This window comes from Bemisia tabaci, chromosome 4 (assembly GCF_918797505.1).
Source record: "Bemisia tabaci chromosome 4, PGI_BMITA_v3".
Classification (NCBI taxonomy): domain Eukaryota; kingdom Metazoa; phylum Arthropoda; class Insecta; order Hemiptera; family Aleyrodidae; genus Bemisia; species Bemisia tabaci.
In genome coordinates, this window is record NC_092796.1 from 52,172,851 (window position 1) to 52,198,358 (window position 25,508).

General features: G+C 40.5%; 1 protein-coding gene across 6 annotated transcripts in view; it reads left to right on the forward strand.

Moving 5' to 3' along the window:
• exp (expansion) overlaps positions 1-25,213 on the forward strand; it is a 319,500-nt gene extending 294,287 nt beyond the window's left edge. For all 6 annotated transcript variants that reach the window (XM_019059327.2, XM_072300032.1, XM_019059328.2 and 3 more), the window contains 7 exons: positions 4,262-4,334; positions 11,930-12,091; positions 13,150-13,348; positions 17,476-17,681; positions 19,856-19,976; positions 21,104-21,364; positions 22,735-25,213. In XM_019059327.2, coding sequence (XP_018914872.1) covers positions 4,262-4,334; positions 11,930-12,091; positions 13,150-13,348; positions 17,476-17,681; positions 19,856-19,976; positions 21,104-21,364; positions 22,735-22,847 — 1,135 coding nt within the window. In that variant the 3' untranslated portion in view covers positions 22,848-25,213. The remainder of the gene's footprint in view (positions 1-4,261; positions 4,335-11,929; positions 12,092-13,149; positions 13,349-17,475; positions 17,682-19,855; positions 19,977-21,103; positions 21,365-22,734) is intronic.
• Positions 25,214-25,508: the final 295 nt, after the last annotated feature.

Sequence of the window (25,508 nt, forward strand, 5' to 3'; positions counted from 1 at the left end):
GAACTTCGGCAGCTCGACCTCAAGTTTTCTGATGCGTGATCAGAAAACTTCAGAGATCCATACTGCCGTGCTAAGGAAGAACGCCGTATGAACATTCGAGAGTTGCCAAATTTCTTCTCACAAAACCGTTATTTTTGAAGAAAGTCATCAGTATTTCTCCTTGAAATTTTCAAGAACTTAAGGTGAAATTGCCAACAAAATTATCTGAGAATTTGTAGGACAAATATTTACAAATTTTCCAGAAAATTCTTGATTTACCAAAGGAAATGTGGCAACGCCTGAAGGTTCATATGGCGTTTTTCCTTAGCACGGCAGCATATGACCTCAACTTAGGGTCCCATTCACGAAGTTTTTTTCTCCGTTCAAGGGTGTAAGACACTCGTGAGACTTCCCGACTGCGAGACAATTTTCCAAATCCCGGACAAAGCAGAGCAATGATCCGCTCCCGCTCGTTGGAGTTGAAGTTAATGATATTCTCGCGGCTCCTTCTCCCTTTTCCCGGCAGGGCCAGCGGGTCAGAAATGACCATCCGCAGGAAGCTAAATCTCTTTTACGCGCTCGGAACGGTGGCCATCACCTCGGAGATTTATTTTATAGTTAAGAGCTGCATTAATGCTTGACATTTGTATCAACTCGCCGGTGCATTACATAAACTCGCCGGCCCGGTGCATTGGACCCCGAAGTGAAAAAAATTGTATCATACACCCTGTTGCCAACTATGACGACAATAATGAGATGAAGTAGATTCAGTGAGATGACAGACGAAATAGGCAACGTACAAAACGAATATAATGTATAGCAGTAGAGTATTCCTATTAGTTCTAGCTTCTTCTTTCCGATGAGAAACTCCTGGAAATCGTAAAATGTCTTGGACAGGAAGAGATAACTGAGCAAACTTCGGTACTTATAAGGCTTAAAATATTTCGGTCGAGGTAACCGACATCTTTGATAAGTAATAAAAGCTTCAGTATGGCGAACAATAAATTTGGTCACCCGAGTCGAAGCTAGGCTTGTATTATCAAAAACTTTGATTCCTTGGTCGGGAATCCCTAAAACCGAACTTTTTGCTGTATACTTTTCAAATTATGGCCAAGACCTAGCCAAAGCTGGGTCCAAAGGGTCAGTGCCACCCTCCCTCCTCTCAATGCCTGATAAAATGATTCCGTCAAACGTAATTTTTCGTGATTTCAGGAAATTTTATCCCCCCTCCCCACCAAGAGATTCTTGACTCCCTCTTCCCCTCCCATGAAAAATTTCTGGCTACGCTACTGGCCAAGAAGCGATCGTCTAGAGCGCAAGGTTTGGGCCGAGCTGAAATTGGGTGAATAAGGACGGGAGGGCTGATAAAATTATCCACTCTTTCCAAAATAGGTGGCGAGGCTGCGAAAATTTCGAACTTGCGCTGCTTATGACCGAAATTGTTTCAATGTATTATTATATAGATCAGTGCTCCCATTCCAAGACCGTCAAGTGTTCCGGAATTCGGAACTTTTTTGTTCCAATTTCACCCACACCATGACCGTCAAAAGTTCCGGAAAATGCGAAAGATCCGGAACATACCTGGAATTCCAAAAGTTCCGGAAAAAATCAAGGAAAATCTCAAAAGTTCCGGAATTCGGAACTAGTTCCGGAAAATGGGAGCACTGAGATATCGATTATAATTATCATTTTTTAAATTATTTCGATTGCCCTCTCCAAGATTCGGTGGAAATGACGCTCATAAAGGGTTCGAGTGTGACATGCGTGCAAGGTTGGCGCGTGCACGCACGTGACGAGGTGCGAACGGGCGGGGGAGGGAGGGGGTGTCGGGTGTGAAAGTGACAAGTCATCAAGCGGGCGCGTCTCGGGATATAATGGCGAGACAAGGCCGGGGCCGCGGCTGGGGTCACCCGAAAGGAGTTCAATCCAATCGGCCCAACCGCAAACCCCGCACCCACGACCGGCAACCGCGGCCAAAGACGCCCAAAGACGCCCGAACAAAGTCCCCGATTCGTAAAAGTGCACTCGCCCGCTGCAGTTAATGCACGCATTGTGCACGCAGTCCGGCTCAAGGCTCCGAGCCCCGCTAACGGGTGCTCCGCAAGTCTGCGTCACCAAAAGCTCGTATCAGACGATCAAAGTGGAGGCTTCAAAGAGGTTCATCGATGTCTTTCCTGGCCCTCTCATTGGCCAGCGGTTTAAGTCGAGGCGATCGATGAGTCTCTTTGAAGCCTCTACTTTGATCGTCTGATACGGGCTAAATACATGTGAGGATCAACCAGAGACAAGAGACCCTCCACTGGCCTCTTGGCGACAGGTGGAAGCTTTTACTTTCGGGGATTCAACGCTTCCTTACGGACAATTATAAGGGAGCAACAGTCTTCACTCTTTTTTCGGCTGTTGACCTACCTTCATGGTAGATGATGAGCTTCGGGTGACGTCATGAGCCAAACAAGTTTCCCCAAACTTCGGCCATTTTCGGCTTGTTTGCAAAATGAAACTGCCAATACGTTGTTTAACATCAACCACGTAGGTAAGTCAACAGTTTAATGTTGAAGTTCCAAAAGTAAAAGCCTCCACCATAAGCCGAGATACGAGTGGAGGGTCTCTCTGCCTCTGGGATCAACCCTGGTCTACCCTGGTCGGACCAATTCGCGTCTCTCAGATCTCATTATTTGTAGCTAATCTACAAGAATCATGCATCAAAACACGATTCTGTGACCATTGCAACTGGCCCATCACCGAGGACCAGGTCTATGGCTTGATGGGCACCTTGCAAAGACTGCAGATGACACAGCGGGAATGAGCCGGCGAGGCACCTGCATTCAGGATCGGCGATTCAAAAGAACCGCGTAAACAAGATTGGGCAACCGGAGTCAAAACCTCGCACTTAGAGTCGTCTCCGTGAAAAGGAGAGAAAATCTCGCACTTTCCACTCTCGACAGCTCTCCAATTCGGCAGGGACGATGGGATATGATTGATGGGGGCCCTTAATTAGGCGCATTGTCGCCCAGCCGTGAAAGGGCGCGCGGAAAATTTCGGGCGTCGAAAGCAAGATGGACCGCGTTAAACAGAAAGGAACCAAGCCTCATCAACTATTGCCAAATTTAATGGGCAATTTAATTTTTAACATGAAAACGATTGCGCGGATTTTCGTGCCAATTTCAGTGAAAAATCGCCGTAATGTGAAGCAAATTCCTTAAAAATTTTAAAGAAATCCGCACATATGTTCTCTCGTAAAAAAATGTAATCGCCCAGTGAAATTTTGCAATAGCTAATGTGGCTTGGTTCCCTTCTGTTAAACTCGGTCTAGTTGTTCGCTTGGTTAAGTCTGACCCCTTGTAGCATTGGTTGTTTTTTAAAAAGAAGTTAAAAAACTCGTTAATCCCAAAAGGAAGATTTTTAGAAGAACTGTTAAAATATTTGAGTTGGGAAACTCTTTTTGTTCTTTTTTACATAAAAATGCAACCTTGCACTTTTTCAAATTTTCGATCAAATTAAATTAGTATATTTCACCAAAATTTTTACATGAATTTTAGTTATTTGTGTTGCAAGTATGTTGCAGTTCATTGTGGGTTCATGGCATCAATATCAGTGATATTTAGACTTGAACAAAATTATGTCAATTTTTTCAGAGCTTTTTTTTACGTAGATCTCGCATTAATCTTACGTAAATAAGAAAAGAAAAAGAGTTTCCAAACTCGTATATTCTAACAAGTTTTTACGTTTTTTGAGAGTCCATATACTATAACAGTCAATGCTGGTAGGGGAAGGATGTCCACAGGAAAAGGGTCCTTTATACGGCATCTAGCCTAGATGGAACTAAGAGGGGGGCTGCAGGGTGCTTGGTTCCCTAGAAATCTACTTAGCCCCCTCCAGAAAATGTGAGGAAATTAGTTGAATAAATGCATGATTCATGTTTCATCTTTAAAATTGTATTTCAAACAACTTGTTGGTAAAACTAGCTTAAAATTGCTTTTAATACGCCTCAGTTTTTAAAAATATTGCCCCTCCCCCTCCTCTCCCAACCTCCTTTAAAGCTTAGGAAAGTCCCCTCAACATCTTTCCAGAGTTTTTTTGCATGAGACTTCTTCTTAGCAGTAATACGTCCGTAAGAGAGTTTCACACTAAGTGGTTTCAAATGACTCCTCAGTGATTGTATTGACTGATTTGGCTGGTTATCACTCAATGGGTGAATGATTCAATTAACAGCAAATAACACTAGATTAAAGCGAATCAAATTAACACCACAATAACTCAATATTTATTTGTTTCTTTGCAGGATCGGTCTTTGCGGCTTCGACAACCCGATGCGAGACCGCGACACGGAGGAGCTGAAAAAGCACATCGGCCAGGTGAGCACCATAATTTTCGCCTGTAAAAAATAAATTATAAAATACACAAGAAAGGACCATTAAGCAATCTGGAGTCAAGGTTTGCTCGGCCGAAAAGCTGCGCAGCTTAAAAATCATTTAGCTCTCCTAAGCTCGGCTTGGCGTGACTCGGTTCCATGCAATCTGTCATCGAGTGTCGCTGCGCCTCTGCCGCGCGCCGGGCGCCAAAGCCACGTTTCCACAGACAGTGCGCGACGTGGAGTTTCCAATGAAGGTGCAATGATTTTAGACATGTTTAATGCAAATGAACCGCGGGGAAAAATACAACTGCTTCAGTGGCAGCAGATAGACTTTAGAAGTAAGCAAAGATCTTCTTCATGAGCGAAGCTCTAAAATAATGGATCAAGAGAAAAGTCAACAGGGTCAAACTCAGCTAGTGGACTACAGTCAGGTGGTGGGACGATCTGCAACCATAGAGTGTCCAAAAGATGACACGGATTTTGTTGGCAGTAAGACCAGAAACTTCAGTTAATTTTACTTCATTATCATTTTATCCGGTCGTAGGGCCCTTTCGCGCGATTGATTTCGCGATGCCAATTTCTCGTGGCGCGCTTCTGTCTATAGAACCGTGGCTTCAGCCTGACATCCGTAATGAGACATGCACCGACTATAAGATCGTTGTATTCATGCCGAACTTTTAAAGCACTGCATTCATGTTCTCCACGTAAAAAAAAAAAAAAATGTTTCTAAGAAAACACGTTGTTCAATACACGGTGAAAACTGGCAAAAGTAACATTTGACGATTATCTTAATAAAACGCCCAGATGGACCAGAAGTTGGGTTTTAGGCGAGAGTGTTGTTGAAGATAATTTTTTCATATTAAATTCTCGGCAAACGATTATTCACAACCCCGTAATTCAGTCGATTGTAAATTATTTCCTCGAAAAATCAAAGGCGTCAAATAACACCTTAAAAATTGAGGGAATCTCATAAGGGGATGAGATTTCAAACCCTCCTCTGTCGTACCCTTTTGCTGTACAACATACTAACAAAATCGCAACGATGCACCCATCTACAAGTTCAGACCCGTTGAAAGATGACGAGAAGTGCGCAAAAAGCTTACACTGGAAAAAAAAAGTCGCGTGGATCTAGAGTCTAGACTCTTAAAAACATTGACAAGAAAAAATATCTTGATTCAATCGGATTTTTGCTAAAATTGAGAGCTAAACCTCTTATTTTAAACGGATTTCCTTTTGATTCAAGCAAAAATCCGATTGAATCAAGAGTATTTTTTTCTTGTCAATGTTTTCAAGAATCTGGACTCTAGATCCAAGCGACTTTTTTCCAGTGTACTTTTCAAGAAGAGGAAAAGACAAGAGAAACTCAGACGAGTATTTAAAGCTGCGAAGCTGCAAGTTTTCGATTCGAGGATTCTTCACGCTCATCATGTCGCAATACATCATGCGAAAACCCTCGCGCGCCATGAATCAAGAAAAAGGTGAGTTATGGAACAAAGTAGATCATCGCACCTCTTCTCGGGATTTATTAGCTCCCGGACTCGCGTATCGCACGTCTTCGGCGGTTTTTTTCTCTCCCGGTTCGAAAACTCGAGGAAATAACGGGCAGTCAAACACTTTCACGCAACGGAGATTCGTCAGGAATGTGAAGACTCCTCTGTGTGAGACACCCACCAGTATCGGGAAAATATTGCCGATGCGAACGGCTTATCCGCCAGCATCGTCTGGGCGTTTTTTTATTGCCTCGTGTACATGCACCGACTACTGGCGCGTGATGGTCAATTTGTGGCCATTCACCTCTTCAAAAACAAAAAGCCGCCGTGCACGGCGCGATATGTATCATAAGTTTTTTCTGGATGATAGTATCTTCGGTGTGACACAATAGTCAGATTTTGACATCATCTTACGCAAAGGAGGAGCAAATGTTAAAATTACCCTTTCAGTAGTGTTCCATATGGATTCATGATTGGACTACATTTTGCAAAAGGAAACTACTGTTTACTACTCTTAGCAGAAACAGCATACTGTCATCGATTTCTCTATGCATATAGGTGCTTGGTGCTATTGTGACTATGAGTTTGAAATGATTTTTTTACGAGGAGATTTGAACGCACGGTGGCAAAATCACGAACACTCGGGCTAGAAATGATAGTCTCCAACTGCATGCAATGTATGTAGTCTAATTATTTGTAGTCATAACCATCAATTGTGATATTTTTACTACGTTTTTGATTTTCCTGTCAAGTCACTAATATTATCACTTAAAGATAAAAATAATCCTATAGTTGGTTATAGTCACTATTAATTGGTCTACATTTTGCAATAAAGAACTTCTACCTGTGACCGATTGTATATGTATATGAGCCATTAAATATCCTATGCAGATACGTATTTTTATGAACCAGTCGGATGGTTCCCCATAAAAAAATACTAGAATCCAATCAAGAATTCGTTTGGAGTACTACCAATATGGTAATTTTAACCGCATAGATTTTTCTCAGTCTAGAATTAGATTTGATTAAACCAAAGAAAATTAAAAATTAGGCTATAGAGAATAATGCTGAGATGCTACGTGCTACGTCTAAGGTTTACAGGATTCTCCGTATTTTGTTCAGTGGTCATCATGTTTGTTCAAAAATGCTGGGAGCACTCCATTAGCCTAAAAAAATTGGCACAGTTAAGTCTAAAGTCTTAAGTCTTAAGTTAGTTCCTGAAAACTTGTATACAACCAGCAAACTTTTCTCTTTTTTTCAATGCTTCAGAAGCACATATTTTTCTGATTCCTAGCAGTTTCTACATAAAACTCGATTATTATCTTTTTTATCGGGGCATGACAACAACGTGGGCCAACCAGTGCCTGGCCCAGGTTTATGTCATCTATACTGGATGGTGACCTCATCATTTGACAAAGGTCACTTGTACCGCTACACTCTGCACATGGCTCGTGCCTCATCTCGTGATGCAATCAAACTATCAAAGTTATGGGCATTTATGAATTTCAATTCCAGGAACCTTGACGTCCTTTTAATATCATAAATTCGGAATTATCCATTTTGACAGGAGTCAAAAAAGGGATCCCGAAATTCGTGCTTTGATCTTTAAAACCCCGGGTCATTTTTAATGGCTGTTCAAAAGATAAGATCAGGAATATTTTTAGTCTCACCTTAATTTTATCGACTTTCCAGTCGCATATATATCATGGCGCAAATCGATGACCAAAGTGCGAAACCAAGTATGTCCATTGTGATGTTTCAAAATGTCCGCCCCTATTTTATTTTTTCGAGGAGAGAAGAAAGCAAACTACATAGATTGAAATATATAACAGAATATTCTGCTAACAGAGAAGAGATTCATTGAAGTTTTCAAGAAACTGCGCTGACTAGTTTTTCAAAGGAAAAATAAATTATAGTAGGAAGTTTGCAACGTCGCAAACGGAGATACGTGGTTTCGCACTTGAACCATCGAAATATTGATCTCATTAAAGACACATAATCAATGTGATTCAGGAAACAATTGAGGTATACGTTGTTTCTAAAATAGTCGAAAAAGCTGTGCCAAACTCCAAAACCGCACGTATTTAAATAGAATTCTTTTCAAAATGTCCGCGCATACTTCATTTTCTCGCAGAAAACTAGATTTGGGTTTCGAAAAACATTCTACGGCTACCGCGTAATATTTAAAGCTATAATTTTGAACTCTTTTGTTATTACTTCTTGAAAATGAGGTATTTGGGGAGATTTTGAAAAATTGCGGTCGAGATACGTGATTTCATGGAAGCAAGGCATAGACATTAATATGAATCCGACAACATCCTATTTCACTCGAAAATCTACGGTGACCCCCAGCGATGATAAGAATCTGACTAAGTGTTTGACAGCAAGGCGGCATCGGAACTCGGTAAGGCGTGAATCGAAAGTCAAACATGCAAACCGAGTTAAAGCGACTATCTGCGATCTACCATGGACCCTCGCACGCCTTTAACCCAATGAGATTGAAGGCTCACGCGTCCATCCAGATACGCAGGCATTTCTGCCCTGTCGCAAATGAATAAAATATTAAGAGGAGCAGTGTCATCTCATAAAGTGTGCTCACACTCAGTGGCATTTCGCGCCTCACGATGAATCGTTTGAGCCGCCATTATACAAATGGAAGAGAATCGATTACCAGGGTGGTCGCAACCAATACCGTAATAATCGATTCCTTACCACAGCTTCAAAGGGGGAAATATCGATACACCCTCTGCTCGGCAGCTGTGACACAATGAGGAATTCCTCGCCACGACTGCGCATGTGCATATTTTCAATACCCCACAAAATTTGTTTGCAGTGTGACGTGTCACTTTTCTACCTTGGAGCTTCGCGAAAAAGATATTAAAAAAAAAGAAGAAACGACTGCACGTGTGAGTTTTAAAACTATGTCAACGCGCTCAGCGTTGTTTATTCGGTTGTAACTTTATATCGGTTTATGCTCCATCTCCTCGAAAACAATTTATGACTGGAAAAGAAAGGCGTCCTTTTGTTTTCTCCTCGGGAAAGCCGTGAAAGACGTCTATTTATACCGTCTGCGTATGTCCTTGCTGACCCTAACGGCATTATTCTTTAACCTTGTCGCTCAGGAATCTGGGTGCGCTCTCGCACCTACTATAACGATTAAAAAAATGGAGTCATTTTTATGATCCAACTGCACATTTGTAGTCGTAGGCATGTTATCAAACGGTAACGTATCCTCACGATGGATTCGTCTGAACTGCGGCAGACTTACTCTGCCGTGCTAAGGAAGAACGCCGTATGAGCCTTCAGGCGTTGCCAAACCCTTGATAAAATGCTCATTTCCGAGAAAACTTATGAATATTTTCCTTGAAATTTTCAGGACTTTTCGGTGAAATTGCGAGTAAAATTATCTGAAAAATTGGGGGAAAAATATTCAAAAGTTGACCAAGAAATTCGTGTTTTATCAAGGGAAATTTGGCAACGCCTGAAGGCTCATACTGCGTTCTTCCTTGGCACGGCAGTACTGTTTTTGGTCGTTATTTTTTTGTACTCCTCAGCCCTATTGAATTCAATGTAAATAAATTTGATTTTTTCCCCGGCAGAAAATAATCTAGGCGAGTATTGACAAGTTACGGAAAATTTAAAGAGAAAACAAAAAACTGTTTAAATTGAGTTTCTTTTCTTTCTAGGCGCTGTGAGTTTCACGCTAACGACCGCTGCTGAACGCACTGTGTTTGACGCAATGCGTGAAGTATTCACGCGGTCTTGTAGGCGCTATGCGTTTCACGCTGACCGCACTGTGTTTGGCGCAATGCGTGATGTATTCATGCATTCTTGTAGGCGCTATCCGTTTCACGCTGACCGCAGTAACCGCACTGAGTTTGATGCGATGCGTGAAGTATTCGTGCAGTCTTGTAGGAATGTAGGCGCTAATATGTGTTACATGCCGACCGCCGCGCCGAGGGCTTCTCCTTTTCATCTCAAGTCCTCGTCATCATTTCTCTCTCAGTCGCGCCGTTCCTGGCCAAATTGCGTGTTTGGTCTCTCTCTTAACTCGATTAATTAAAGGTGCTGTCTCTTGTATCACCGAAAGACGACAAAATTAGAAATTACTATACTCTCAGGAAATGAGAGATTTTGTTTGTAATTTTTTTCCTAAATCCGATTTTTTTTGTATACCTACATTTAAAAAAATTGCAAAGTTTGCCGCCTCCTAAATTTGCCGCCATGGGCCGCGGCCCATTTGGCCACCTCCTTAATCCGGCCCTGCGTAAGTGCAACTATCTGCTCAGGTAAACCTTTAGGTTCATATGTTGTTTCTATGATGTGCCGACTGAATCGTTCTTTGCTGCAAAATGTGGTCCAATGTGGAGTTACTTTCTTTTTCTTTCTATTTGTTTACAAAATTCTGTAAATTTTAGCAAATACCGCAGAATTTGGCGCTGGGAAAAAATCAATTGTTTTCTTCTTAATGAAACATAACGTCGTTGTCTTTCAGTTGGTTATCAAATTATCTTAATTTTGAATTTTTTCATTGAAAAAATTAGGGTGGCAAGTTATTGGCAAGTCGGGAAAAACCTTAAAAAGTCAGAGAATTTTGCTGCGGAACTTTCAAATTTTTCTCTTCCGCTTGAGACTTTGCCCTAAACAATTTGCGTAAGAAAAAGAAAGCATACCAAGAACACATTGAAAGTGCAGACAATTTTGGGTCCAAAAATCCCTGAAAATCAAGAGATAATCAGGGAACTTTGAAATCCAAAGAAACCTGTTACCCTGTGAACATTCCTCTCAGATTTTTTTCTTCTTGCCGTACTATTCAGAGTTTTTGCGTTGATTAAAAGTCCAACGAACTTGTTGCCTCAAACTACGTGCCAGAATGGACAACGTAGGAAGGGTGTTGTTCAACGACAAAAATTGAATTTCTTGCGATGTCATCGCTCTGCATAGGAGGGGCCGCACGAGCATGCGTGAAGGCACGTACCATCCTCAAAGAGTCGAAAGAAACAATCCGAAAAAACCTCCGCGATGATGCTTTTGATTGTCCTAGCTTACACCCAAATTTACCACAAATCTGTCATTGGTCTTCTTGAAATTGATTTCCCGACGACTTAAGGCAGTTAAATAGCGTAAGCTTATAAAAGAATTGTGAGATCCCAAAATCTTTGGTTGTGATTTGAAGCTTATTTCACGCGGTGACATGTCAAGGGCAGATCACCCACAGAGACAACGGGGGCAGTGCGTCCCTATTGCATTAAAATGGAGGGCATTAACGTGTTGTTTCGTCAAAAATATTGGTACAAAAAAAGTTATTATCAGATGTAACATAAGATGAAGACAAGACTTGTGCACACCTTGCACTGGAAAAAAAACACATTGGATCTAGAGTCCAGACTCTTGAAAACATTGACTAGAAAAAATACTCTTGATTCAATCGTATTTTTGCTTGAATCAAAACGAAATCCGCTTAAATTAAGAGGCTTGGTTCTTGATTTAAGCTAGGTTCTGATTGAATCAAGAGTACTTTCTCTTGTCGATGTTTTTAAGAGTCTGGACTCTAGATCCAATGTGTTTTTTTTTCCAGTGTGGTGCCTTCTTTTAATCCCTCAGTCGATAAGGAGCGCTTTTTTATTTCAACCTGCCTTTAGAATCCTAGTATACTAGAGGCAAAGCGTTTAAATGGTGCACCAGCTCAATAAAAAGATAATGGATAGGAGCCTAGAAAATTTAGAATAATTATATCAATCTGTCATATCTTTATTTAATGCTTCTGATGTTAAAGCACGGACGACGATAATCGTTTTTCTATAATTTATTTCGTTAGCGATAGTGTAGTTTTCTCAAAACTGAAAGTCGAAATTTTAATGAGCAAGTCCTTTCATCTCAACGGTGCTCATGTTCCTTAGGGAAAAAAGTCGTGAAGGTAGGGAACGTCAATCGCGATTTTTTAAGTTGAGATAATTGTTTAAGTTCAAATCGAACGCAGAAACTTGCCTTGCACTGTAAAAGATTCAATAGTCTAAACTCGATTGTACAACGAGCGTGACAAATCCATTGCAGTTGGAGATTAGCCAACCAAATTTGAAATAATTGTGTGGTCTCTCTGTTGCAGGGTGTCAAAGTGAAGATGGACGAACAGGGTAATATTCTGGTGAAGCGGATTTCAAAATGCAACGTCTACGTCAAAAGCACAAGCAACGGCGAGGAGACGAGTATCGGTGCAGATGTTCTCAAGCTCCCAAACTGCTGTCTAGAAGTCGATAAACCAGTCAAGGTATGTGCATGACTCATTTTACAGCTCTCTGGCTATGCACGAATATAATTAAACATTTTAAAGAAAAAAATAGAATTGAAAGCTTGGGGTAACTGAATTGTATTGTTAGCTTTTAACTGTCATACCAGTTCATTTAGTCCAGCAAAATTGCCTGCAGCAATAAATTGTCCTGTCGCAAGGTCGTGTTAAAATGAAGTTGCAATTCTTTGTTATAAAATGACAATTTTTAATGATGGAACAGTAATATTCCCTACAATTATTTTGATCAATGCCAACTTTAAACGATTGACAAAAAGAATATCAGAGGAAATCGGCAGTTTGTAATTACAAGAACAATTACAATTTATTTCCATTGTATTACATTAAACAGTAAGCGGCGCCCCTTCAATGATTAGGTAGGCAATACGCACCGCACTCCAATTCAACATCAATTGTTGCAGCCAAATGCACCAAGGAATTAGAATTTCTGGCTCTTTCCTAGAACATTTATCTTCACAGGGAAGCCAAATGCACATATGCTGTTTCTAAAATGAGCCAGGAATGATGGATCCTTACTGTATAATTGAGGGGCTTGGAGGAAAAAGCGCATAAATGCAGTTTTTGAAAAAAATTGAGATTTTAATGATTTCAAGTAGAACTAGACTTTGTGCACATTCTGTGAAAAATTCGCTCCCAAATTCCAATTTTAAGCATCAAGAAGTCAGTTTGAACTTTCTCTCCGCCGCGCCAAAAGGATCCGTGTACTTTCGAAACTTCAAACACGTTTTTCTCGAAGTATCAAAAACTGCGCTTATGCGCCTTGTCTTCCAAACCCCTCAATCTAGTCCAATTTGACCATGTACTAGCAGTTATTTGTAGCCTTTGCCACTTGGGCATGCAGTGTCCAATGATCAATAATGTAATAATTTAAAGTGGATTATTTACAAAATTGGAATGAATCTATCAGATGCAGATTGCAGATACCGCATTTTCTCGGTACAAATATTTCATGTGAATATCCCTTCAATTATACTTGGCCAATTACAGCTTTAAGATGCTTGTTTCCTCTTTTTCTGCAGCTTTTCGATATGAAGAAATTCCAGCAAAACGTGATCCGTGAGCTGCGTCGCGCTTATCCGGACAGGAAACGATTAGAATGTCAATGTCTCAGTGCTATATCATTTGTCAAATCGGAGTCAGACCTCCTCGATTGTCCCATCTGGGTCCTCATCATCAACGTCGTAGCCATGGATATGCTCAAATTCAAACTTCCTCCAGGTAAACAAGCTTAAACCCTGACTGAGTACGAAATCTGAGCCAATAGTGAAGTCGCAATGACCTCTCATTAATCCAGTACAGAAAGAAGCCTAACTCTTATTCTTTGACATAACTAGTCAGCAGCGTTTTGGATATCTTCAAAAACGGATCATTCGTGCGGGAAAAGCTCATATGCCGTTTATGAGATATGGTTTTCTATAAATTGAGGTTTATGGATTTTCTTTGAAAATGACTGCAATTGATTTGGGCATCCGTTTGCACTAGACACATAATGAACTTATGTATGCGCTATTAGTGTGACGCTACCGATTGAATCCAAACACCAACATAACTTTACTTCTTTGAAATGAAACCTTACCTTCTCATAGCCAACTGACTGCTCGACGTTTATGTGATAAATTATGACGGTAACTTTAGAACGTCTATTGTGACAAAACTTTTCCTCAGACTTATTCCAGTTAGTTAAAGGTAAGTCGATAAGTCTCATTTGAAACATGTGAGGGAAATGATCGTTGGTTGGATCCATGGGTAACGCCACGACTATACATAGAGCGTCCATGAAAGCGTCTTTATAGAGCCCTGACTGCATCGTTTATCTTATATTGAGCTACTTGATGCTGAGCGGTTTTTTAGTTAAACCAATTGATGCTGATAAACTTAGTGATCACTTTTCTAACGATACTAGAGCGTTTCGCGCTCCGGCGGCCTACGTCATGCGTCATTCTTATGATTTCATTGTGGAGTATGATTTACATATTTAAATTAATAGCATCGAAAGCATAAAAAAGGTTCAAAAATCAGTGTTTTGCTGTTCTATTTTGATTTTGATTTTCGCGCGTTTTTGGAAAGCGGCAAAAATAAAACGAGCCAATCAGAATCTCGTCGACCGACATCGATCAATCGATCGAAGTAGTCGCCAGAGAAGTCTATTCAGCCGGTTCGACATCATACATGAGAAGACGAGGAGATCCAAAAAAAAATAATTGATAGTTCGGCTCATTATCCTCCGAGCTTTACAACTCCCGTCACTGTGCATTTTCTCGCCTCGTCGCTTTGTTGAGGCCCCTTCATTTGTGCCCCCCGCACCCTTTTCTTCCCTTTTCCCCGCCCCCTCCAGCCTTCCCTCCTCCCCTGCTCCTCCTCCGCTTGATACACGTTCTCATCTGATAATTGTTGGATGTTCTCGTCAATACCGCGCGACAATATACGCTTAAAAGAATCACCCCACCCCCAATCGGACCGAGGTTGTCAGACTGTACACTCTGAATGGGAGGACAAATTCAAGTGAAAACGTTTTTTCGATCTTCCTGTATTTTACTTTTTATACATCTGTTAGACTTTGCAATGTTAAGTTTCCAAAATTGAAATCACGGCTACAAGCGGAAAATGCTCATCTCTGATGGCGACGTTGCAATTGTTTTTAAAGAAACCTGACCGATAGTTTTCTTTCAAATTTTCTGTTAATTTTCCCGCTCATTCAAAAATATTCAATGTAAATTTTGGAGGACATATTTTTGGTTCGTTTTCCTTTTTCTTTAAAGAAAAAACGGCATAATCTGAGATTTTACAACGTTGCCATGCAGACATACGTTTTTCGACTTCAGTCATAGGTATCCTAGGATATTGTGGAAGAAATCATCCATCGTGTTTTAAGACGCATTTAATCCAGTTTATTCAGAGTTGTAATTGAGCATATTGTATTAATTTTACTTATCTGTTAGACTGATCCATCATGCTTTCGATGTATACAACAATCTTCTGAAATGCCGTTTAGTGCGTCGGTGCAAAGTTAGAAAAAGCGAGCTATTGTTAAACTTCTATTGTTTTCTATCATCCGACTCATCAGGAAACGTTTGGACACTGTGCTGCGATGCTAAAGATGAACGTCGTGGGAACCTTCAGGCGTTGCCAAATTTTTTGGAGACTTTTTTTCACAAATTGATCTAAAGTGTTCCGAAATTCCAAGGGAAAATATTTATAACCAGAGGCGGATTCAGCAATTTGGCAACGCCGGATTTCCTCCGTTTAAACCTATGTTGAATAGTCGATTCTTTTCGAAGTACCTGGAATCTCTAAGAATCGATACACTTCTATAGGTTTAAATGGAGAGAAACAACGTTGCCATTATGCTGGATCCGCCAATGTTTATAACTTACCGCGGAAATTAATATTTTATCGGTGAAAATTTGGCAACATTCATATGTTCATACGACGTTTTTTCTTAGCCCAGTAGTGTGCCCCCCAGAACCCCGTGGATGAGATGCCCTTCCGGCCCCCCAGAAAAAGTTCCCAGTTCCGCCGATGCGTGCCTCCTTTCCATTCTCTAAGAGAGGCTATTATCACCGATAGAGGCTTTTAAATATTCCCGATTGAAGTTGAACGACCGATCTGTTACGGGTTGTCATCGATTGTGTCATTGCTGAGGGCTGGCGTCGCCAACTGGCGGCAGATTTCACTAATAACTCCATAAGAGTTAATATAAAACATGCTGATTTTAGAAGAGAATCGACATCATCTACGAGGGCATGAGGTAACTCATCACGTAAAGTTATTGTTGGGGTGTCAGGTTGGGACCGTGACCAAATTCGGAGAGGAATTAAACACTCCTATTAAAACATGTGTGGGCTGAATCCCGAGGCATACTCAGCTGACCATGCCTCCGAGTTTTGGTAAAATTAATAATAATTTATCAAAGTAGAGAAAAAATTCATGCGAAAATAGAGAGAGATATTTTTACCTTCAGGGCATGAAACACTTGATTGAGTGTGAGGAGGAGTTCATCCGCCTTCTCATAAGTTTGGGTCAATAGCAAACACCGGAAAAAAAAAAAAAAAAAAAAAACACATTGGATCTAGAGTCCAGACTCTTGAAAACATTGACAAGAAAAGCATGACAATATAAAAATGTCTGCTTAAATCGAAAAGAAATCCGCTCAAATTAAGTGGCTTGGTTCTTGATTTAAGCAAAAATCCGATTGAATCAAAAGTATTTTTTCTTGTCGATGTTTTTAAGAGTCTGGACTCTAGATAAAATGTGTTTTTTTCCAGTGAATGAAAACAAACGGTGTATTTTGCAGGAAATAAATGGAAACGAAGTTTTTTTTTTTATCATATTCACAGACTCGACGCATGTTCCCTATCAGCGATGATCCCCGCGATAAAGTAACTCCCTCTTTCACAGCATGAATAAAATTGTACGCCGAGGTCCGAACTTAATTCTGTCCTACTTAATCCCTCATCGTGCTTTTTTCTCAACCACAAGAGTTAATTGGTGCAAGATATGTCGCTTCTGACTTCATGTATTCATCGATAGTGAAAGTACCAATCTGTAAAAGTAATCTGTAAAGTTGAAATAATTCTTCCCATGCTGTTTTGAAAGCTCATCATTGAACTCAACGTTTTTATTATTGGCAATCGTAATTTCAATAAAAGATCAGTGGACTCATATTTCGGAACCGGGTTGAAGTAACATTCATCAAATACGGAACGCTCAAAGGGTAGGGGGGCTTGAGTTCGCGTTATGGATACGTAACAGGGAGAGGCGGAGTTCAGAGCTCCATAACGTACATAGCAGCGCCGATTGTCATAAAAGTTCAAGACGAAAAATTGACGCGAGGTGGAAATTTCCATCACAGGAAAAAAAACACATTTGATCTAGAGTCCAGACTCTTAAAAAATCGACAATAAAAAGTACTCTTGATTCAATCGGATTTTTGCTTAAATCAAGAACCAATGCTTTTAATTTGAGCGGATTTCTTTTTGATTTAAGCTTAAATCTGATTGAGATAAGAGTATTTTTTCTTGTCAATGTTTTCAAGAGTCTGGACTCTAGATACAATGTGTTTTTTTCAGTGATCCTAAATTCATCGCAATGCGCCCCGTTTGAAAGGTTTGGACAGAACGTTGTGTAATTTTCCTTTTTTTTGGGGGGGGGGGGGTTATGGGGGTATATTGCGGAAAGATAGGAGGGAGGAGGAAGAGGGAGGAGAGTCAGAAAATCTGATTTTCATTTTTACATATTTTATGAACGGCCTCCGATCGCGTTTTACTCGCCCTTTTTTCTATGCTGCGTTAAAGTCTCCCCGGCTCTCCCCGCAAACTATCATCATCGACTCGATTTTGTTGCAGTGAAAAGACCGGTGGACATCAGGAACCGACCCAGAATCCCGATCCCAGACGAGGACCCTTACAGCGTGGCGACGACAGGTGGGACCTCCTCGGGCAGCAGCGGAAGCATGGTGGCCGCAACCAGGGAACAACTCCTCAGACGCAGCGACAAACCACCCAAGCTTCCCCCCAGAGACAACAATCACTATCCACACGACATACCAAAGGTAATGCCACTCTCTCGCGTCTTAACCTTAACATCTCAATGTTTTTCCGGTGCATTTTTGCAAATCGAAGGCTTTTACACGGCGCACGGTGGATCGAGCCAATATGAGAGATCGGACAAAATTTGGAAACTTTAAACGCTTATAACTCCGTTTATACAAAACTTTGAGGTTCTAAAAGTGGCTCCATTGGTTTTCTCGTCAAATTTTCTTCCAGAAGTACTCCTTATAATTTAAAATGTGACGAAACAAACATCGAAATTTGCAGTTTTAATCAAAACTTTCATGTCCGACCTCTCTTGATGACTTGATCTACTGTGTGGCGCTCGCCGTGTACTGTGCTGGCATTGTTTGCCTTCATTTACTCGTGTAGGCACAACGCATTCACTCGTTTTAAAATAGTTGCCTTCTCACGACCTGTAGCCATGAATACGATTATATACTGTCTTACATCCTGAAAAGGTAATCGATAAGAAAACGCCACCGACTCAACGAGAGATTTAAGTAGAATCAACTTAATTACATCAGGTTATTCCTAATTTTTTCTCGTGCTTTATTTTTTCCACGAAAAAATCAAATGAAATTTTTAAGTATATGCTGAGTATGACTGAGGAGAAGTTTAGAGAATGTTTAAAGACGTTATATTATTTAGTTCTCCATTAAATGAAAAAACACAAAACAAGGAAAGGATATCGGGGAACGTGAAATTCAGCTAGGTTGACCCAGTGAAATCCATCCAAGTCGTTCGAATGGGAAAGTGTTTTGAGAAGAGTGTATAATTTAAAACCATCACACAGCCGACTCATCACTGTCCGTGCCCGTTGGAATAATTTCGGACGTACAGTCAAGGTACGGAACCTTAGGCGCGTACGGAACCTTAGAGACGCCGATAAATCTGTTCGATGATTTTGCGTGGGGACGGCACCTTAGCCGTGGAGAGACGCTGCGGAAAACGCCGATGGAGGACGCTCCGATCTGTTGGCGACAGATCGGAGCGGAGACGCCGACAAATTCCGCTCAGTCCGCTGCCTTTCCTATCGATTTTTGAATGTGTTTAGTTCGACAAACCCACGAATCGGCTGACCCACCCGTGAATCGATCGACAAAAGCCGTGGATCGATCGACAAACCTGCGAGTCTGTCGACAAACCTGGGAATCGATCGACAAACCTATGAGTCGATCGACAAACCTATGAGTCGATCGACAAACCTATGAGTCGATCGACAAACCTATGAGTCGATCGACAAACCTATGAGTCGATCGACAAACCTATGAGTCGATCGACAAACCTATGAGTCGATCGACAAACCTGTGAGTTGATCGACAAACCCGTGAATCGATCGACCAAGTTGTGAATCGATCGAATTACGTCGATCGGTTCACGTTTTAGTTTTTCGATCGATTCATGTCGATTGACTTGATACCGGTTTTTCTTTTAATTGTCAATCATTTATCGTCTATCGATCCACGTTTTTTGTCGATCGAATCGACACCGGTTTTTTTAGTAATTTGTCCATGGAATCGGTGTCAATCGATTCACGTTTTTATTTTTCGGTCGATTTTTGTCGATCAAATCCACACCCTCCTAAAAAAAGGCGCGTCCAGCCATTTCGCGGCCCAGAGCATACTGTCCGATCAATGAAAATTCGAGAAATTGAAAGCGGACAGAGTGGAAAAAAAATCCACGGATTCCGCTCCTAAGGTGCCGTGCTCCGAAATGTGAGCGTCTTCTCGCCCTCGACTCGGTAGCAGAGTTTTCCGCCGGCGTCCAGGACGCCGCGGACAGACGCGCCTAAGGTTGCGTAGCTTCACCCTTCAATTACGGCTGATGCAATATTGTATACATGCGTAGTGGGCGAAACACATGCTCTCATACGTCGTGATATTTGATGCGCTCGCTTTGATGCAAGTTGAAAACAGTGCCTTCTTTTTTTAGAATCATTACCATTCTCTGTCGCACGACTCTATTTCATGTTTCGAATAACTGGCATTTAAAACCAACTGTAGGAACTCTAAATGTATTTTACAGGTGAGCCAAAATGTTGTCATTGACTAAATAGCTGTTCAACGTGCTTTTCAACTATACTCATTGCATGATTACTGTGAGGTTAGGCACAATTATGCGCCTAAGAATTTTTCTAGGAAGTTCATAATTGGTATATTTATTTTCGTTTCAGCCCGACTACGATGATATCGAGGAGGAGGAGAACAGACTAGGCGGAGTGAAAAATTTCCCATTGACAAGAAATATGAATGGTAGCAATAATAGCAATATGAAGACAAAAGATAAGAAATATGGCAAGTATTTTCAATGTTTATTTTTAAATCAGAACTTCCTTCTTTTTGAATGGGGTTTGTTTCTGTCAAACTGTGCTGTGCGTGCTTTATAGTTCGGCTCCTGTTTGAATTCACGTGTTAAATACTCCTTTTTAGTGCGAATAAAGTCTCATGTATATTTGATCATTTTCGACTCTTAGATTTCATTCGCAAATGAAAATACGCAGGTCTGTCGCGAGGAGTGCAAAAAGTAGGTACGCCTTCACGCACGCTAACCGGATGATTGATACAATTTTTAATTTTCAAAATTTCCCGCGTTCTTTTATTCTATTCAATTTTTAAGAGATAACCATCTTATTCGAATTTTTAATAATAACTTCTCACCCACATTATGCCTCGTTCTGAGCCATGCACGTCGTTTCGGAACTTCGAAGATTCCATCGCTAAATCCCAAAAGAAATTTCGTAATTATTGCATTTGACTCTTCAGAAAATTATTCCCGTACCTTTTGTTCTTTTCTATCCCTCCTCCATTCTTTGACGGGGGATGGGAAGTTTTTGTTTGTGTAGGTGCTAATTTCGTCACCTTCCGGCCAAAACATCATGCAACGTTTCAAAATTTCCGCCACCATCTTATTTTTATACAGAGAAAATCATTCAACGAATCTGTTTGAAAATTTCACTGAATTTTTTTTGTGCTGTCGATAAAATTCAGTGAAATTTTCAAGCAGATTCATCCATCAATTTCTTTGTAAAAAATAAAATGGCGGCGGAAATTTCGAGACTACGCATGACGTTTGTGATACTCCAGCCGGAGGATGACGATTCATCCTCGCTATGGCCCTGAACGTATCACTGTGGATCGAGTAAATCAGAGAAGTCCAACATGAAATTCTTGACTAAAACTGCAAATTTCCATGTTTATTTCGTTACATCTTAAATTTCAAGGAGTAGTTCTGGAAGAAAATTTCATGAGAAAACCAATGGAACCACTTTTAGAACCTCAAAATTTTGTATAAACGGAGTTATAAGCGTTTAAAGTTTCCAAATGTTGTCCGACCTATCCTACTGACTCGATCCACTTTTCGTAGGTTCAATATCGATTTTACTTTCGAAAATTCTAACCTGGTATACTGTTTTTCATTTCAGATGACCCATACTACTGCGGTCTGCGAGCTAGGATACCGAATTTCGTGGCCAAGTCGAAAGACCCTAGCAAAAATGGCTCAAAGAACGGCTCGTCGGTGGCGACTCGATACGGGATGGGAATGGGGATGAGCATGGGGCACCACCCGACCAGCGCCAGCAACGGGCACCTCGTCTCGCCGCACGCCCAACACTATTACCACTCGCAACCACACCAACCACACCCGCCCATGTGGCACGCAAGAAGTTATGACAGCGGCATGGGTAAGTCCCCGACTCACCGTAACAACCTCAACCGCATTTCTCTCCGTACCCAAGTAGCAGTGATCGCGATAAGTTGCGATTTCTTCGCAGAATGTATCGCGATTTTATCAACGTTGAGTTATTGCAATATTTATCGGATACAAAATTGCGACTTCATTGCATTTTGCAATGAAACCGCGATTTTATCGACGGCGATTTATCGCGATATCATCAAACTAAAAATCGTGATAATTGAGATGAATTTACGATTTTATCGAACGCGATTTTATGGAGATACAACTGAGATAAGTTTGAGGATAATCGCTCAGATGTTGATGTTCCTAGCGATTTTATCGCCAAAAAATCGTAAAAAAATCGCAACTCAATTTCAGAAGACCGCGTTTTTTTCAGTTGAAAAATGCTATTCGGGTACACAAAAAGGAAGGTGACGGCACCATAGACATACTAGGGGGTTTTCAACTACTCTCTCCTTAAATAGACGTACCTATTTCTTAATGTAGTGCTTCACATTTTCATTTTACTAATCATATTTGAATTTAATCTATTAGTATTTTATGACTCGTGGAGGCTTTCAGAAATTAGACAGAAACGTAAACTTCTTTCGAGGTTTTTTTTTATGTATAATAAAAGGGGGGAGGGGGGGGGTGTCAACTCAGATGTTAGGTACCGAATTATTTTGAAGGTGTCTAGACTAGCGTTACGATTGCGTTAAAAAGGTGGACGGGTGTCAATAAATTGGAAAAATCGCGCCACGTAATTTTAATGGACGGCCCTTTAAGGTACGACTATGAATATGACCCTCATACCTATTCTGCCGTGCTAAGAAAAAACGCCGTAAGAACCTCCAGGCGTTGCCAAACTGCCTTTGGTCAAACACGAATTTCCTGGTGAGCTTATGCATATCTCTCCTCCAATTTGTCAGATAATTTTGTTTGCAATTACACCCAAAGTTCCCGAGAATTTCAGGGAAAAATATTCACAAATTCCCTAAAAATAAACATTTTAGTAAAGGAAAGGCGACTCTCGAATGTTCATACGGTGTTTTTCCTTAGCACGGCAGTATTAGCTACGTGACGTAATACACTGGGAAAAAAACACATTGGATCTAGAGTCCAGAATCTTGAAAACATAGATAAGAAAAAGGACTCTTGATTCAATCAGATTTAAGCTTAAATCAAAAGGAAATCCGCTCGAATTAAGAGGCTTGGTTCTTGATTTAAGCTTAAATCTGATTGAATCAAGAGTAGTTTTTCTTGTCGATGTTTTTAAGAGTCTGGACTCTAGATCCAACGTGTTCTTTCTCCAGTGTACCTTGATCACCCCTTCATCGGTGAGTGGGTTGAAATTCATCGTTCCCTCTTTTATTCCAGATGCAGAACTCATGGACTCTCCATACAACCACATCTACGGACGACTGCCGATCCCAACACGTGCGTTCATCCCTCCGACACCTCGAACGATGTACATCGGAGAGTGGGATTGAGCGCTACGTCATCCCCGCGGAGATTCCTTCCCCTCCCCAAAAGGCTCACGCTAATCTACTGCCTCTAAAAAAAAATGAAAAAGTCCCTCTCGACCGACAACGAAGCGTTCGGGTCGTATGTAGTTTAGACTATGAAAATTTGTATAAAAAATTTTATAAACGTTAATCTGTATTATCGTGAATTCTATGTTACTGAGCGTCTTTTCGACGCTCGTTTGTTTTTATTGTTTAAACTCGGTCGCGACTCCCGCGATTTGGCAACACTGCTTTTCCTCCATTTAAAACCATTACGAACACTCGATTCTGGGTTACGTAGTACGCTTCGATATGTATCGATTGTTTTCTGTTCGTTTTAATGGGGGAAACCCCGTGTTGCCAAATTGCGCGAATCGCTGCTGTTTAGAATTTGAGATAGTGTCTCTTCAAAATGAATAAGTCTAATCTAAATAAGCCTGACTACCAGTGGCGCGGCGTGCTTTGCGATATATCGATTGTCATGCCATTTAAGCATATGGAAAAGGATCGATAAACAGGGTGTTCGCAGCGAACACCTTAAAAATCGATTCTTTACCATAGGTTTAAATGGCATAACAATCGACTTATCGAAATTCACGTCACGCCACTGCTGACTACATCATACGTTGCCTAATTTGCTGTGGTATCTTATTTTTTAAATAGGAAATCAAGCAATCGTGAAATCGTACATTTTGCGAGTGTATTCTCCATAATCTAGGGCGATTTCGCAGAGAGTTTAAAGTCGTTAAGTGGTTGAGTTCTCCGTTTTAAAAAAAAACGGAGCATGAGAGAAAATCAGACAACGTGAGATGAAGTTATTCCAATCTTGTTTAAATCCGTCGAAATAGTGTTAAAATTTCTCTTCGGATTTATATTCGGAGCTCAATGAATTTATTACTATTTTTTATGGGCTTTTTTTGTAGAGGTAAAATTTTTTAATTCGATCAGTTGTTCATTTTCCCGGGAAAGCCTCCAGTTACTCTTTTTGATAAAACTATGAGCATTGGATGTAAGTAATGACAATAAGATAGTGAAACCTCTGCCGAAGACAGTTCGAGTTTGTAAACGTAATAAAAATTGGATATTCTTCCAGAATAATGCTGCGAGCATAACTCAAGACCATCTGTGTAGACATTCAAAAATGGTACCGAAGTCGACTTAAATTGGTAAATGAAAAACTTCTGGTGATATATCCAGCCCCTGCCCATGATCCTTGGTGATTTAAAAGTTGGGGCAAAATTTCAAAAATAAGATAATAGGCGATTTTCTCCTTGATTCTTCAAAAATACCATTAGACTAAAAGGAAGATAGCGTTGGTGAAGCTGATATAATCTTATCGAATACTGAGAAATACCAAGCCGATTTCTTACCGAAAGTCCATCTGAGACTAAAGCGTTGTCTTGCAGTGAGCAGAGGTCTATATGATAATGATGGCACGAATAATAAAAATGATGAATTACGGATATTTATCACCCTATCGATACTTAGAGAAGTTCCCCTCTTCTTTGTTTAAATGGGCTGTTGAGAGCAAAAGTGGTGTAACGCATACAGTGGCTATGTCTGAGAATTTTTCAAGACTACACTATTATACCAACAGGAAGAACTTCCACACATTTCTTCGTGAAGATGTCGGTGACTTTTATGCACATCCAAAAAATTTTGCTGATTAACCTCTTTTCCATACAAAAAACTAAAAATAAAAAGTCTTTAATGTTGGCCAGCTGTTGCGTCAAAGTTGTGCCACTTTTGTTCCCAACAGCTCAGATGTAAGCCTTACGTCGCTTGAAATTCTCGATGAAAACGCGAGCTGTGAAGTTTAAGAGACTCTTACCTGAATTCATTTCAAACTTTGAATATCAATCTTAGTTTACTTTGTAAAAATATTACTCGACTTTTCTAGCTGTGTATATCGTATACATTAATTTAATTTTGTTGTGCTTTTTAAATTAAGTGACTTGTAAAAACCTGAGAAACTTTAAAGATATGATTTTACCCGCAGTTATAGCAAAACCTTTTTGTATTATATAACACTTTTGATTAAAACGTTTTAAATGAATACATCTGTAATGAGACATCATATCAACGATGCAAGTCCAAAAACTTTTGGCGGAATATTCACTGTCACTATAATTTTGCAATCGATCATGTGCTTTCTCAATGCGAATGAAAACCGACAGATCTGTTCCTCACGAACGTAAAACGGTTATGATCACGGTTCCGCATCTTCAAGTTCACATCAAAGAAACATTTCCAGCAAAATTATGTGAACGTAAATATCTCCCGATGCGCGCTGTTTGACTTTAGTCGTTGTTATTTGTACATACCTACATTAAAGTCTAGTATCATTTTAATTGGTCTTTTCTCTCCTATTCTTTCCCAATAATTATTGATTCCTACGAAAAAGTGAGTGAACTTCATGGGTTACAAAAACCATCGATAAAACTTGAAACACGTGACTCCTGTAATTTGAGGTGTTTTCGTGTATCGTGTATTGTGCACTCGTAGAGTTCACTCCAAATAAGTTGACGCGCTTTCAGACGTCGCGTCGACGGCACCATCTTGATTTTTGCATTTAATATCACACGAGCTTTCCGTTCAAGCCAACTCAGTTTTTCCAACAGAAAACAAACAAAAATGTACGTCTGC